Below are 17,751 nucleotides of genomic sequence, written 5' to 3'. Positions count from 1 at the left end.
ATTGGTTATTCAGTATTGGGATACAAAGTAGTGAGGAACTAATAGTAAGTAGGATTGAGATTTAAGTAGTATTCTTTTTAAATAAGGTAATTTATAGGTAGAAAATAGTACCTCGGTTTAGTATCTTTGTACTAGGTGATGCTTAGGGTAATAGATATAGTTTTAGATTTTTTGGAATTTTTGTATTATCTGTTGTAGCATAAATTAGTATTAATTTGTTGATAACCTCGACACATATATTATATAGTGAGGTATCATTTTGTAAACCTTGAATATTGTTATAAGCTTATTATTGAAAATGTATGAAAAAAATATGTAATGTATTTAATTAATATGTAAATATGCAATTTATGAATAAACTCCTCTGGATGTGTCGTCCAACATCCAGAGAAATTATTATTATTTATAAAGCCAAAACCAAATCAGCCAGCCATTCAAGAGCTGCTGGTGCAGCATTCACAAGATCCTCAACAGCATGGGGATACAACCTGACAGGACAGACTTCAGCAATATGTTTCAAAGTTTGTTTTGGAGCTCCACAGTCACATTCAGGTGATGGAATGATCCCCCCATTTATGCAGACTGTCCCCACATACACCATGCCCTGTTCGCACCCTGTTTAATTCCTTCCAAAGGTGACGGAGAAGGCTGAAACCTTCTTGCTCTTTATTTGGCTTGATAAGCCGTGCCAATTGGTCAGGTGCTTGCAAATTCCAAGCAGCATTCCACTCTATTGAAATTGGTTCTGACCAAATCCTTTGCAGATGTCAATGGAGGCATTCTAGATCTGAGGCGACCTATTTCTAGGTCGGGAAGGTCTTCATGAATTGGCAGCATTGGGTTATCGGAAATCTTTTTGAACTCCTTCAACAGGGCATTTTTCCTCCGTAAGGGAGGTGGAGCAATATTGCTCAGTGTTGGAAGCCAATTTACAGGAGTTGACTTGATACACCCAGTAATCATTATCATAGCCATGTTGAGCTGTGCATCAATTTTCTTAGTGTATGGGCTATTGATCCACACAGGTGCACAGTATTCTGCTACAGAATAAACAAGAGACAGAGTGGAGCACCGCAGGGTATGGGCTGAGGCACCCCAAGTAGAACCACACAATTTTTGAATGATGTTATTGCGGGTTTGAATTTTCTTTGAGGTGGTATCCAGGTGTTTTTTTTTTTTAAAGACAGTGTTCTATCCAGTGTAATACCTAGATACTTGGGGAGATTTTGATGCTGGAGAAGTACATTATTGAAATAAACCTGGAGTTTCCTATTAGCCATTTTATTATTTAGGTGGAATGAGCTAACTTCTGTTTTCTTCAGGTTTGGAATAAGCCTCCATTTATGGAAGTATACCCCCATCTTCTTCAGGTCTTCAGAAAGCACTTCCTCAGTTTTTTCAAAACTGATGAATCTTTTGTATTAGAACAGCCGAAGAATTGTGTATTCTAAGAGGAGAGTTCACTCCTGAAAAATAAGTAGTTGAATAATTGATAGTTGATTTGATAGTTCAAATTGAATAGTATTTGATTGAAAATTTATTGATAGGTCAATGGAGGATTTCATCACCAAACAGAAATTCTTATAATTCTCTGAAGTCAAGTAATAGAAAAATGAATCAACATGCTGTAACCTACACTCTGGTATATTACCAGTAACTTCAAACAAACTGATCTATGAGTTTGTAATGAGATACATGCCTGTTTTCGGATGAATGCCAATCTGATTGTCGAAGCCGCGACTCGTCATGTGAGCGTCGATTTTAGTTCCAGCGTTCCTCTCTCTGAAGCACAGGCCTTGGAAGTGCACGGTCAACGCTTCTTGCATCACTTCTATCAGATCTTGATCCTGAGAGAAGAAAGCAAAATTTAAAATCAAAGCAGAGCCTGTATCAAAAAATATACTATTTCCAATGAAACAGAAACCTCTGTTGTAGTTAGAAGTAATTATACTGATGAAAATTATATCCAACCAGCAGAGCACAGTTGAGACAGATGCGTAATCTTAGGGTGTAGGCACACAGAGTGCGGTCTCGCCAGGGGAGACGAGTTCCAGCGGTCTTAGACGGGTATAGCGCTCTGACCACTATCTGTTTACCGCTATCTGTCTTTAATCTCTATTCTGCATATTATTCTATGTAACAAATTCTTGGAATTGTTCGAACATTTCTATTGTTCTATGTAGCATCGCACAGTGTCACTGAGCATCGTCTTCTAATATGTTTTGACTTGAATGAAAGCCACTTTCAACCAATTATGAGAATTATATTGTTGGAAAATAAACGTGTAGAATCTTTCAAAATAAGAACATTTCTCTGTTCATTTTCATAAAAATAAAAAAATATAGTTTCGCTTCAAAGCCTCCCAGTATATTTTTGAAATGAGTATTCCACTAATTCTTCCATGAAACTAATCATAATTTCCAAGGAATTTTCCAAACAAATAATTAAATACCGGTAGTTGTCAAGGTATTTTCCACTCATTTTTCACAAAAATGAATCATAGTTCGCAAGGAATCTTCCCTCCATTTTTAACAAAAACAAATCAGAGTTGGAAAGGTGTTTTCCCCTGCATTATTCACAGAAGCAAATCATATTTGACAAGTTATATTTCCCTTCTTTTTACACAGCAGCATTTTAGCAATTTCTCTTGTTCAAGGTCTAAATAAAGAGCTCAATACACATGCCCATTTTGATGCTTGTTGAAAAATTTATTTACTTGCTGTTAGCCTGAGCTGATAAACAGCTAACGTGTTATTAGTATAAAGAATATAGTCTAGTATTATATAATTGTAAAACTAGTGTAGTATATTTTGATATAATAACATATGAAATAGACATATTGAGTCTCGCTCCAAAATTGACAATGGTGTCATGACCTCTATAGACCTTTTCCTTGTTTTATCGTGTTTGTATTCATTGCAACTCTTTTTTCCTAATCGTTTTGTGTATACTATTATCCACATTGCATGCTTGTGTGTTGTAAATGGATTGAAATTGAGATGAAATTGAATTGAAACAGATCCTACTCACGACATAGGTATGTGGCGCATCATCGGTGGGGAAGAGGCGATTGACTTTGTCGTGTAGTATGTTGATGCCGTTGGGTGCATCTTGCACGTAGCACTGTATGGAATAGAGCCACCACCAGACGGCGTCGCGGCAGTTGTAGCGCGGGTTGGTGCCGCCGTCCAGCAGGTTTGGAATCAGGCCGTGACGCAGGCAGCCGGCGTACGCCAGGATTATGTACCTGCAACCATACACAATTCATTATTTGCAACTTTTCATATTCACATTACCTAATATTATAAATGGAAAGGGATGATTGATGTAACAAAACATTGTTTTAAAGTATGCATTATCTATAATATTATAAAGAAAATAATGTGTTATACATGCACGGGATAGGAAATACACAAATAATGCATCATCACGTCTGAACTACTAAACTGACTAACTCGAAATTTTTCATAAAGATTCTTGAACTACTGATTATGGTAATAGGCCTATTTTCAGTTCTCCAAGATTTCAGTAGATCAATTTTTCAGTTTGTGAAGTTTTTAGTCCGTCAGGTGTTCAATTAGTCAAGTTTCCAGTTTGTGATAGTTTGCTAATCTATCTACAACATTATAAGTAAGGTATTGGCTTATAAATGTATGGGATAGGAATTACACGAATGACGCATCGTCACTTATGAACTGAGTAACTTGCTATTTTACATAAATATTCTGAATTTACCAAAGATGAATTTAGGCTAATTGTTATTGCTATTGATCAATTAATTCTAATTAAAATGAATTCACCCAATTTACAAAACAGTTCACGCAACAATAAAAGCGAAACCAAACAGCTTCCTCCAAGTGATTCCTTAGCATAATTGGTAGCACACGTGCCTCATGAATTAAAAGTTGCAGGTTCGATAACGATCAACATATTTTCTTTTTGCTGAGAATTTTCAACTCTGATGACGTAATAACGACACAAAATGAATAATTACTTGATTTATTATGTTTTCTGGACATAAGGAGATTGAATTTTACAACAAAAAAGTTTTCCCAGTTCAAAACACGGATAACCTGCTAGTAGCTAATAAATTGATGATTAATTATGATGTAGCAAGACTTAAGTAACGATAATGATACGCATTATCATTAGGAAGAAATAGTTTGAAGGGATCTTGAATGTGAATAATGCCATAAGAACATTACCAAATTTTAAATTAGAAATTTTCTTTAAAATTTACAAATAAGGGCTATACTCCGTGGTCGTCCTGGTATCTTATAGCTCTGATAAGGTGAGAGGCATGCGCCTGCTACTCCCTGTTGGGTGGACGACCACTTGGAGAGCCAATTCCGCTACATATATGTTATTTATTTCATTTATTGGCAATTACGCATCATAATACAATACTATGATTAGGAGAGAACAAGAGGGATAGCCCAAAACTGTCTCTCTCTCGAATTTTGATTAATACAATTATTGGAAAAGAGAATAGGGTTATGTTTTCACTTTTGAAAGTCTGAGTCAAATTAATTCTACTCTAAAAAAAAACAGCATAAACTTGAAATTTCAACCTCCAGTTGTAGTCATGCAAACTCTCTCCCAATTTGAGTTTATACTTTTCGTTTATTAAGTAAACTATTTTTAAGTTTAAACTTACTTTATGAGTTTAGCTTCCTTGGCTATATTACTTGAATAAAATAACTAGCTTTCATAAATTCCAAGTACTGTACCATTAAAACCTTGTTTATGATTAAAGTAAAAATAAGGAAATATTGAATTGAATATGTGATAATTTTGTGTTACCATAATTATTAAACAATACTATTATTATTTTCTTTCAACATTATAACTGCAATAATTGCTACTTTATGTAATCCAATATTCGTTTCGTTTTTTTCTTCATAAATTAGAATTTATTTTCCATAATCCAGACCTTATCAATCACAATTAACTTCATAAACTCATGATTTTCAATAATTTGACACTAATAATAATTAAGACCTCTCTGGATTTTCTTATGAAAGATTACATCAAACGTTGACATGAACTGAATTCTCTATATGATTCAGTTCAATTTCAAATAAGAAAATATGTTACATATATCTAAAAACTTATAAAATATTACCAACCTTGCTTCTTGATATCTTCCAGTAAGTAGCAGAAGACCTCTAAGAGAGATGAATGTATCCCTGCCCCAATTTCTCATGTATTCAACTGAGAAATGAGGAAGCCCTGAAAGATCACATAAATTAATTATGAAAGAATTCACAAGCATAATAATATTAATAACACTTGAGTGTTTAGTCTCTACCCAAATTTTGCATAAAAATGATAGATTAACACCAATTAACTACAATAATACTAGGTACTGCAAAATGCTATAGAGTGATTTCAATGTATCTCAAGATCTTAAAATTTGGTAAGTTGAATTGAAAATTTCAATTTTCAAATCTTTGTTGGTAGGTTTATTTTCTCAAATGTTTATCTATTAAAATACAAACTTGAAGGCTGACTGATATGTTTCAAGCAATAAGTAATATCAATTTTGTACTGTTTATTTGAAAATGTACTCGTATTGTAATTTATATGATACATAGCCCAACGTAATATTCTGATATTTATTAGATGATAGAGTATTTTCATTTCTATTTAATCTTGTAAGTTTACAAACCGTATTGAGTCTAAATTAATATTGAATATAGAATGATGAGTTATTCAAATGAATGAATTACCAGCAGCTAGAGTGACACAAGCTTGCTTGGCCGTTCCATCTGCCGAGACTTTCTGGGGAGGAAGCGGGGGTGAGATGGATGCCGATAATTGCGGGAGGGGGGCGGAGTCAACTACACCCCCACATTGCACTGAGCCCATTGCAAGCATTTTCACAAAGGATGAACCGTTTTGAACAAACCTGTACAGAACAAATAACAATATTAGCTTCGAATTCAATTTATTCGTCAAGACCTGTAGAAACAAAATAAAAAATAACAAAGTTAGACTTAGACTTCAATTTATTCATCAATTTATTATATTTCCTGTATCATATATATTATAATACATACAACTAAATCAAAGCATATAGAAAAGATAGCATAAGAAAATATCCCATGATATAGGACGTTTATGTTCCTAATTTCACTGTTAACTCAAGCCTACAATCCTAGTAGTTATTTTTCGTGAAGCTATGGTATCTATATGACGATGGTAGTCTCTCATACTGTGCCGATCTTACACTCACCTGGCCAAAACAGTAATAATGGACCGTAGTCGACTTGAGTTGACAAAAACAATCGGCTTTAAATTTAGAACATAAACGACCAATATCATGTCTTATGCTATCTTTTCTCTATGATCAAACCTTCCTGATAGATAAATTTTGCAAAGTTAAGAAATAATATGTCTGCTTTGATTGTTTTTCAAGTAGTCTAATTCATACAAGTATTAGTCTATTCAAAACACTTTATTATTAGCGAATTGAAATTGGGTAATTCATTCTTACGTCTTAATTAAGGACTTGAATGGATATATGATTTTGAGATTAAATATTTTGCTGATTAATTAGCAATCAATAATTTTATCCAATTCAACACAATATACATAAAATATTATTTTATCAAGTATTTTAATAGGGCTACTTGAATTGATAAATTAATACAGAAATAACTACACACAAGCCTTTTTGAAGGCCACTACTAGTATCAGCTTTCATGTCATTTTCAAGTGTTCTTTTTGCACTTGAAAATGGCATGAAATCTGCAAAAGTACTGTTTAGTTGAAAAAGCAAAGTTTTATTTTCGTCACGTACACCGGGCTGCAGTTTCGTGTTGAAACCAACACATCTTCAGCTGTAGTGTTTATGTAAAACAGTTAAAAAAGGGTACTATGTAGTTATTTCTAAATCAATTATATGAGTATTTATGTCTAACTTATTAGATGAGTAGATAAGTGAATTAATGGAACTTTATCAATGAATAAAAATGGATAAAGAATAGAAAATAAAATGGAGCAAACTTACGGCGACATACAGCCAATCGCCCTAGCCATGAGACTGTTATAGGTGTGCGTGACGACCTTCTCGAAATAGGAGGGCACGAGGAAATGTGGCAGATCTCTGAGTGGCTGGAACATGCTGTGCAGCATGTCGCCCAGCTCCCTGGTGGCGGGCACTTGTTGCAGACGCGTGGCCAGGTAGTCGCAGAGCCAGTGGCCGTCACGCAGGTTGGCGCAAAGCGGGTGGCCGAGGTCGTTGTTCTTGGCTATGCCGTCTAGCAGCGACACTATGCCTGTGTGTCATACAACACTTACATTCTCAAACTATCATTCACTATAACAAATCTTTAATAGATTATAACGTATACAGAGTGTCCTACGAAAGGTGTAACAGCCGAAGACCATAGATTTATATGAAATTTACAACAAAAACTGTATAGTAAATTTTCTTATATCGACCTTAGTTTTTGAGATATATAGATTTTTCGATATTTTTTGAAAACGTCAATTACTAGAAAACTATCAGTCACAATCTAATTTGAAGGATTTTGGGAGAACCCCGATAAAATAATATTGAGAAAACAAACAATACTAAATTCCACTCTCTTTCAATGTTATGCTTGCTGAGGAAAAATATAGGATAAACAATCAGTTGGAATATATTAATCGATTAAAATGACCTTGTAAGCCACAGTAGACAAACGGCCCCCAGTTGGGCACTTCATATGCGGCATCCTCTCTGCTGCAGCAGTAGAGTGCCCGATTCAGGTCAGCCAGGTTCATCTTGTCGCAAACCGCTGTCAGGTCGGGCAGATCCGTAAACTTCTGCACGGCTTCTTTCACAACAGCCCTCGGCGATATCCTGTGACAAAATAAAAATGTATTTAGAATAGTAATTATTAATTTTTATTTTAAGTTTAATTATTAAATATATCAATAATTATGAGATTTGTAGAACACTTATTGATTATTTATAATTATTGCTGAAGATGTGTTTCAATATATGAAACCTTGGGGCAGGGAAACACAAACCTGTTCCTCGAAGATTCGTCTGACGAATCAGCCGGTTCAAAGTGCTTAAGACTACATCTTAATCAATTTTCTTAATCTAGAATTTTTTCGTTATAAAATATCAATTCAATTATGCTCAAGAGCAACCATCTCTACATTAACTAGCTTAAAACTTGTCAGATTTTTGAAATTCAGTTAATAAATGTTTCGGTGCTTGTCGTTTCTCAGCTACTGAAATCTGTGAAACAATAAACATGGATAAACTATTGCATATGTGAATTCTTTTCGTCAGACCCAGTTCTTCAAATCATCAATAATAATTTCCATGAAAGACTGCAATCGTTTGTGTGAGCGGCTCTAAATTGATTGAAGCTACTGGAAGGAACACATTATGTGAGGAATGAATGAAAAATTATAATAAATCACGTAATGACATAAGTTAAGGTTACATGATGAAGACATGTAATAACATATCACTTGATATCAACTTAGGAACTTGCAATAGGACTTTTCATCATGAATAACCACAAAAGAAAATTTCCATCTGAGTACATTGCATTTGTTTCATTTCAATATGAGAACGTATGATAAAGAAAGCGTTAAAACACATTTATTAGATTGGGTTTTCAATTAATGTCGGTTAATTGCAAGTTGAAATGAGCTTACTTGACAGCTACAACACAACCGGGACGGAAATCAGCAGTGAATACAAGGCGGGTGCTGCCATCGTTGGCAGCCGCAAATTGCAGCATCGAGCATTCGCTCGTCTTGATGTCTTCCTTCAGCGTCAACTTGTACTCTGACAGACCGTTTATCACGTTGTCGTTTTTCGAAAAGTTTTTCGACTTTGAGAATCTGTCACCGCTCCTGAAACACGTTTGACAAGGAATGATGAAGATTGTGGATGAATAGAATTTATTCATAGGATTGATTGGATTCAATTTTTAGAAAATAACAGAAATCACGTTGTATTAGGTGTATCATCTACATAGAATTCAGTATCTCATTGTACTAAATATTTCTATTGAATTGATATATTTGAAGTTTGACTCAGCCAATTAATTAATGAAACATCAAAAAACTAGTTTTGGTTTACATACCACATCTTTATTGATTAGATCGGAATATCTACTAGGAAATAGAAATCTATTACTTGAAGAAAATAGTTGAAAACTGGTGTATGATGCTTGAGATTGATAATGGTGTAACAATCTGGACTAGTTTCTCGTTATTTCAATTATGAATATTTCTATTGAACTGAGTAGTTCACTATATCACATTCACTAAGAGAAGTCAAGATTTCTTGTAATATGGTTGGAATTTGTCTGTTTCATAAAATATTAGAAGAACTCAAATATTGAGAGAAGGCCATTATACAAATAAAGAAAGGTTACCACTCACCAGACAAATAATATTATCACATGATTATTCTATCACAATCAGTACTTCACTTTCGAAAAGATACAATAGACTCAAGCCTAATACACATTTTACGTTTAAGTCTCGATACGCAAATATTTAGAGCTTAGACAATAAAATCAACGAATATGTGGTGATTGAGAAGATTAACTATCATATCTTCCGAATTCTGATTTTGTGTAATAGTGGAGGTGTTGTAGATATCCAAATCGTATAAAAATTTCATTTCGACTTCTAGTATTGAACTCGTATTAGATTAGGACACCAGTGAGACACCAAGTATAAGAGAGAGTCATGTGGTATTAGTTCTTATGACTACTGGTGTCCGAGAATCATCACATGATATTGAATCAATCAATCAATCAATCTCTTTATTCAAAACATACATCAAAATGTACATGAATGCGTCTTTCTTTATTATTTTCAAAATAATAAAATATATACAAGTAAAAAACAAAATACATCAACAATAGTTAGTCTAAATACATAATGAAATACATAATCGAATTGCTATTACACACGGACACTTCTGGTGACTCACTATTGTCCGAGCCTGTTGTCCTAGTGTGAAAGGAGCCTCACGGGTCGCTTTTCCAACAATACAGACTTTCTAAATTTAAATGGCGCAGAATTCTAAATTTAGTGCACAGAAGGACAAATACTGTAAATATTGAGTTGTTTAGTTTTGCTACATCATGTAATAAAAATCCTATCATTAAACGCTCCTAGAGTTTTACTAGTCAGTCCTCAAAATTTAGAATACAAATTTTAAAATCAAGTCTCCGCTCACTTATACTCACATATGTGCCAGGGAAGCCTCGATGATGACATAGTCGACCTCGCCGGACACAGTGACTCCTTTGCCCACGGCCGCCGCGCCGGCAGTCGGGTGCTTGAAGGCGGTGTATGCGATCAACACCACGGTCTCCCGCGTCGCCTCGCTGTGCCGCGTTATGCAAACTATGTCCGTGTCCACCTGGTCCACAAACACCTGCGACAAACACCAATTATTCGGTCATTCGTGCATTGTACAGTAGTGTGGATAAATTAAGGAGGATATTCATATCCAAATTGTCGATATCAAATCAGTTTATCAGAGATTGACAATGGTGTAATAACCGAAACCGGTCTTTCTAAGTATCAATAAATCTGTGGTTTTTGACAATTACTTAGTCTTTTTCATTCAATTCATTCGATATCAAATCATATTTACTGCCTTATGAAAAATTAAATTATTAAAAATTTCAAGTTATTAAAAATATTAAATACAGAATATAAAAGAGTAAATACACATTTACAAATGTAATATACAAGAACTAGAAAGAAAATGTTATCAACTTTCATACTCATACCCATAAACATACCCATAAACTGTACCCATACTTTTGCGACACCGGCATAACCTTAAGCTTGAGTGCTGTTGACAAGTAATGAATTATGGACTTTTATTACTACCTATTTCATTTCACATTTAGCAAGATAACGAGAAACTTATTTTGATTTTTACATCATCATCAATCTTTAGTAAACAACATATTTACAAGAAATATTTGCAGTTGTCATAACCACTTAGGAAATACTGAAATGAAGTGCATCTAACGGGTGATTCTCATATAACATAATCTCATGAACTTATATCATTGTGTGAATTATCAATTCGAGGACAATGTAGATGGTGATGATGGTTGAAGCTGATAATTAGGTGTTTTTCACAATACAAGGAGCATTGTTGCCAGGTGTACCTGGAAATCTATATGAGATAGAGCGCTCTACCTGGTCTCAGATTGTAGAGCACAAAAATAAGCTCAGAGGGATTTTGAATTACAAATCTAAATGGTAACAATCAGAAGATATTGTTGATCAAAAACTGAAATTCATCAGAATTAATTTTTTCTTTTAATTTTACTCATTTTTGAAAAATCATAACTCAGCACTCATTGGAGATAGACGAGTTCCGAATGATCTCATTCTATTCAGAATTTTAAAAACAGAGAATAAAAACAAATTTTTAAAAGCAGAGAGGAAATTTTTCTGTCCGGTTACTGGATTTGGCAGAATAAGCTGAAAACTGGAAAATGAACAGAGAATACGAGGTTTTTGGGCCTCTCTGTATCTAGCACAAGGAAATTTTGCATGAAGAAATTGGTTCTGGACTTCTCTCATGTATCCAAACAATGTATCAAAAATTCAGAACTACAATATAAATTGCAAGCACACCCTCTTTTTTATGTACCTATATATTGACTGGACTTTACATAATATGAGGGACAAAGATGTTGAAGCAACAGAGTAGATTTTGAAGAGTAATTTTTCATTTCAAACAGGATCCCCAATGAAACCTACTGTCAAATTATTCTTGTAAAAGAAATATTTATCTGTTTTCATAATTTTGACGAACTCTGTATAAAGTTGCGGGTTTAAAAGATTATAATACAATCTAATCCAGGGGGTCACTAGTTATAGTATAACAAATTATAGAAAAACTATTCATTCTTCAAATTCACTATATTAAATTCGACTTCGAGATGCATAAATTTAATATTTTAGGAAACTATATTCAACTGTTTCTCCATTTTCATCTCCATTCAACTGTTATTCTCTTTTTTTTTAAGATACGTTGGATTTTCTATTAATCTAGTCTGACGGAGGAGAGTGAATTCATAAAACGAAAATAGTTTCAAAACCAAACACGAACAGGAACATACAAAACAATAGAAATTGAATTACCTGGTTGTAGTTGTTCTTTCCAAGCCAGTAGTGCAGATTGTTGAGAGCTCGTTTTCCAGCCATAATTCCGGTATCCAGGTTCAGACCACCCTCTCCCCACGCCTGGTACTGTCTGTTCTCCTTTACTACATGAATCTGAAAAAAAATCAGAGAGAAACGAAATACGGTTGAAATAAGAATACGATATGGAATTCAGTTAATGAATAATAATTCTCAAATTACATCAGTTCATTCTTCTTCTTCTTCGATGGCCCTACAGCCCAAATCGAGCCCTGGCCTCCTCAATTCTGTCTCTCCAACCATCTCAATCCCTTGCCTTCGTCCTCTAATTTCTCACATGAAATATCTCTTGCATCTTTTGAGACTTGGTTATCATTCCATCATTCAACATTCGTCATTCATCCATCTCAGCCTTGGTTTTCCCACTGGTCTCCTTCCACCTGGTTGTCCTACATACATTTTTCGGGGGGTCCTCATGTCTGGTATGCGCTCTACATGACCTACCCATTGCAAGCGCTTCAACCTAATGTAGAAGAATGTACATGGATAGGGGTGGATCCTTATAAAGTTGCGCCAACTCGGCATTGTTCCTCATTCGTTCATTAAATTATCATTATAACGACCTAGGGTCGTGCTTGTCATACATGTCCGTCATTGGTCTGACAAATTACCAGCTCTCAACCTCACAAAAATAACGGACTTGCGTAGGATCGGATTGCTGCATTACAGGTAGTGGTCCGGCTTTGATAGTTGATTATTGTTAATAATAATTCTTGCTAATAGTAATAAATTCTAGGAATTCATTCTTTGAAATTACATTAAAAAATTGATATATTCCTTCACTTTTACTTTCTATAACCTATTAGTTGGAGGTGGCTGCCCTACTTTTCCTAGGCTGTTAGTAATTTATGCGAGAAAGCAACTTGACTGACATGATGCGGCACCAGCTGATCGTAGCCGGCATTGCTGCCGGTGGCACAGCAGGCCATGCTAACGAGCGCCGCACTGGGCAGTAGGTCGAAGGCCGACCGCTTGTCGACCGCGGCCTCGTTGTCGTGGGTAGCGTCCATGAACAGCGCATGCGCAACCGAGGCAGCCAATGGCCGGTCAGGTCGGTAGCAGAAGGCTCCCACCGGCACTCCGCCGTAACGGTACACAAGCCGGCCTTGCTCGTGCGAGTCCCATGCTGACAGCGCTTCTGCAATGTCAACGAAAAACTGGTTAAGAGTGGAACAATAATAGGTAATGGAATTGATAATTAAATGGTCCGATTTCACCAAGAACGATAAGTAGGTTTGAGCAGCAGTTGGATGGAACGAAAACTAGGTTTGAGAAAAATGTAAGTGAATAATCATGAAAATGTTGATAAGCATAAGATATGTTTAAACATACATTTATTAAAGGATGAAATTACATTCGGAAATGGGAGAGAAGAATAATAATAGATATGTTGGAATGTGAAATGTTAGTGATTTATGAGAAAAAAATTAGATAATCATGGAAATAGAGAGTGAATATTGATAAATAAGAAAAAGTAATAATAAGAGAAAATTAATGAAAATGAATATACAAGATAACTATAATATAATCATTGAGAATTGATCAATTAGACGATAATACAAATAATGAAAATCATTTTCGTACCTCAGTGAGGTACGAAAATAATCATCAAAACATATGAGTAGATTGATCTATGGGAGAAGCTTGAAGCTTGAAGAAAGAGTTACAAGGTAAGTTGAAGTCCAGTTGACTAACCTCTTATGAGTGATGTAATTCCAAGCTTATTGACAAATATGTTGTCCTTGTAATCGGAGTTGGTGAACAGTTCGGCGACCACATACAAATTAGGCCGAACCAATCTGGCAGCATCCAGTAGATACTGTAAAACACATCCAACAATTAATAAAACAATGAGAAGAATACATTCAAAATATAAAAATAATAAGCAGATTGACTACATTTGACATGCTAAGAAATCTCGAAAAAGAGTTTAATAATATTTTTGAACGTATTATTTATACATTTTTTTCTATGTATTTCAACACGACATGCAAAATATAAATATTTAAGTAAAAGAAAAATATTTAAGTATTATTTATATGTAGACTATTCATTCATGTAAATAAATTCATAGTTTCAAAATTTTGAGTGAGTGAGTAATCAAATATTTAAGTAAAAGTAACTAGTAGTTCTGTGAACAGTAGACCTCACGCAGTATTCTCATCCTCAAGTACCTGATTGAAACTATAGACCTCATGGAAATACAGCAATAGACTTGCTTCTCCACACATCTATGTAATCACTTGTCAGCTGATTTATGATGAATAATTCTATAGTCTGATTTTTACTCTAATATTGGCGTATGAAGGAGGCACCTTTTTCCTTTTATATTGTCCTTGAAATGCAAAATTTCCAAAAACCTTGTATATACGTCGACGCGCAATTTAAAAAGGAGCATACCTGTCAAATTTCATGAAAATCTATTACCGCGTTTCGCCGTAAATGCGCAACATATAAACATATAACTAGTAGTTAAAAACTAGTAGTTCCAACATTAAGAGAAATGCCAAACCGTCGACTTGAATCTTAGACCTCACTTCGTTCGGTCAAAAATATCTAAGTATTATTTATATGTAGACTATTCATGTAAATAAATTCATAGTTACAAATTTTGAGTGACTACCTACTTTTGTTACGATATTTGTCAATATTGTTTTGAGTTATCTCTTAAAACAATAAACTAATGCTATTTTATAACATACTGTTGAATAACATCATTGAAGATCACTTTCCAACGGTTCCTATGAGAAATTGGTTTGCATGGTGATTTTGTAATAAATTGTGCAATGATTTTTTACGGACCGATGTTAAATTACCTCAGCAACATTGATTGGCGTAGAATGACAATTATCAAGTCGAATACCATCGAAAGCTCTGGCAGTTTCTTCGACATACTTTTTCATGTGATCCCACAGGAAAGGTGAGTCTTCTGGCTTTTCTCCATACCTAGAACATGAAAAATACAAGATAATAAATTATGAATTGCAATGATAATAATGTTATCTATAAATATTTAAAAAACTTCATGAGAATATGATGAAACTTATTCATGCATTGAATAACATTTATTTATTTATTTATGTAGATTATCTTTTGAAGACACCAGTTATTAATAAAAAAACTTGTAGTACCCTTTTATTATAACATTTTGAAAACTTTAAAAAATTTTAAAGACTAGTTTCGACCATTAGCCATTTTGGTCGAAACTAGTCGTTGAAATGTTTTTAAGTTTTTAATAAAAAAGAGTTTTTTTAATAAAGAGTTATTTTATTAATAACTGGTGTCTTCAAAATATAATCTACATAAATAAATAAGTATATGTTATTCAATGCATGAATAAGTTTCATCATATTCTCAAGTTTTTATATTGTTTATATTAATTTGAATAAAGTTGCCCATATAAGTGGAGTGATTTTTCCAGTTATTAAGTATGATTCAAATGTTTTCTGATAATTATATGATCATTCATAACATTTTCCATCAAAATTATTATGAATTATTATTGGTTGAATTACCAGGGTAATTCTAGTTCACCGTGTGTATTTATATTTTACTGAATAGTTCTACTGTATTTCAGGAATACATCATTATTCTAAATTCTATTTTTGGGTTTATGCTAAACCCAATTTACTCTGATCAATTGATTATAATATGTTTTTGTACATCGATCAATAACAATACAACAAATAATATGACAACATACATAAATGGATAATCTAGCAGTACAGCGCAGACAATCTACGAAAAAACGTAGAGTAGAATAGAAAATCTTCAGGATAAATTATGAATTTGGGACTATTTTTGTTTCTTGAACAAAGAGTTCTTGTACTCGCTCACATGAGGTTAACGCTGTAATCCAAGCAAAGATTTATGAAAGATTGCAACACAAAGATTTATGAAATATTTGAATTTGAAAGGCCATACTCAAATTTTGCAGTCATTTTGCTAACCTGAGTTTGACGCTGTCACCCCAAGCAATGAGCTCCCGTCGCAAGTAGACATTGGAGTCGGGACCAGCGAAGTTATGCAGGGGGTCGGCATCCATGACCCAGCCGTTGTGAGCCATCACAAATCTCCCCTCCGGAGTGTAGGCCACATCCTCACAAGGGTTGTTGTCGTAGTCGGTGAAATATCTGCAAAATTGTACAAAAATTAATTTTATCCTGACATTTACAAGGATAGCACACCAATGTTAGCCAGGTGCTAACTTTATAACGTGAATCTCACTATAGTTTCACTCTCTCTCGCCTACTAATTAAATAATTATTTTTTGTCAAAATTTCAGACATTTTAATTGCATACCATGTTTACTGACTGTGATATATGATTATTATCCTTCCTAGCCTAAGAAGTGTTGGGATTCTTATTTTATAGTGGAAGGTAACCCGTACTCCACAAGTGTCTAATAATTGAAAACTCTACCTACTGAAATGTTGCAGAATTTAAAATAGGTCTAAAACCATCCTCGGTAAATTAAGAATCGATATGCAAAATTTCAAGTTAATCAGCCCAGTAGAGCCCTTTATTGTGCTTCTACTACACCATGGAAAATTCGACATCTCTGATTACAGTGTTCAATTTATTTGTGAAATGTTGTGGCTAACCTGGGTACGAGAGGCTCGTTCTCAGTGACAGCCGGTATGCGAGGTCCGTCAGCCTGCACGCGGAAGTACCGGATGCCCGCCACACAGTTGTCAATGGCGGCCACTAGGTGACCTTGCACCTCGTGGTACACCTCGCTGTTCAGCTGGTCCAGGCACCGCTTGAAGTCCTCGGTGCACTTTCGTAGTCGGGTGTCCTCGTCGAAGCAATCGCTCCTGAAAACCAACAACAAAAATCACTTATGTATTCCATAAAAAAGTATATAATTTTGCATTAGTTTGAACAGAATTCGACAAAAATGCGACATAATTATTATTCAAAGCAATCGCTTCTGAAAATTAACAACAATTATTATTTATGTATTTCATAGAATATAGTATATTTTGCATTACTTCAAACAGAATACCACTAATTGACATAATTATTATGGACCAGACGTTATATTGTACTACAATAAATTCAAAACAATGAAAACGCTCACTAGCATAAAAATCCATAATCATTATTCAAAGACAGGGCTTTTTATTCGGTTGAGATGTTGGCAGGTGAAATTTCATCTTAATATTGTTTGAATGTCTGAAATTATAATGAGTAATAATTGAGTATAATTGAGTAATGGGAGTTCACTGGTATTTTCAGCATGGGAAAGAGTAAAGCAAGGTGTGCCACAGGGCTCTGTGCTTGGACCGACTCTTTTCAATTTATTTATAAACGACCTGCCAAATAATGTAGATGGCAAGCTCATTTTATATGCTGACGATACAACGGTTCTGGTTACTGGTAAGGATGATAGCGAAGTTATGATTAGGGCTGAAACGGCTATGCATCAACTCAACAATTGGTTTGGTCATAATGCATTGAAGTTGAATATGACTAAATCCAACTATATCAGGTTTGCCGTGACGGGACATCATGCTGAACCTTCAAACCTGAATGCTTCAA

The 17,751-nt window shown here is 34.4% G+C and overlaps 1 protein-coding gene across 1 annotated transcript in view; it reads right to left on the bottom strand.

The window, feature by feature from the left end:
• The window catches only part of LOC111056404 (glycogen debranching enzyme), a 59,283-nt gene that overhangs the window by 14,549 nt on the left and 26,983 nt on the right, over positions 1-17,751 (bottom strand). Inside the window, 14 exon segments of the mRNA XM_039437161.1 lie at positions 1,700-1,847; positions 3,031-3,247; positions 5,130-5,232; positions 5,733-5,911; positions 7,016-7,283; positions 7,671-7,852; positions 8,668-8,868; positions 10,221-10,411; positions 12,148-12,282; positions 13,080-13,345; positions 13,903-14,026; positions 15,024-15,153; positions 16,158-16,340; positions 16,812-17,047. Of these exon segments, the coding sequence (XP_039293095.1) occupies positions 1,700-1,847; positions 3,031-3,247; positions 5,130-5,232; positions 5,733-5,911; positions 7,016-7,283; positions 7,671-7,852; positions 8,668-8,868; positions 10,221-10,411; positions 12,148-12,282; positions 13,080-13,345; positions 13,903-14,026; positions 15,024-15,153; positions 16,158-16,340; positions 16,812-17,047 (2,563 nt within the window).

The sequence above is a fragment of the Nilaparvata lugens genome, chromosome 10, assembly GCF_014356525.2.
Source record: "Nilaparvata lugens isolate BPH chromosome 10, ASM1435652v1, whole genome shotgun sequence".
Lineage (NCBI taxonomy): Eukaryota > Metazoa > Arthropoda > Insecta > Hemiptera > Delphacidae > Nilaparvata > Nilaparvata lugens.
The sequence above is the reverse complement of the archived record's forward strand: the minus strand, read 5'-3'. Positions and strand labels throughout refer to the sequence as shown.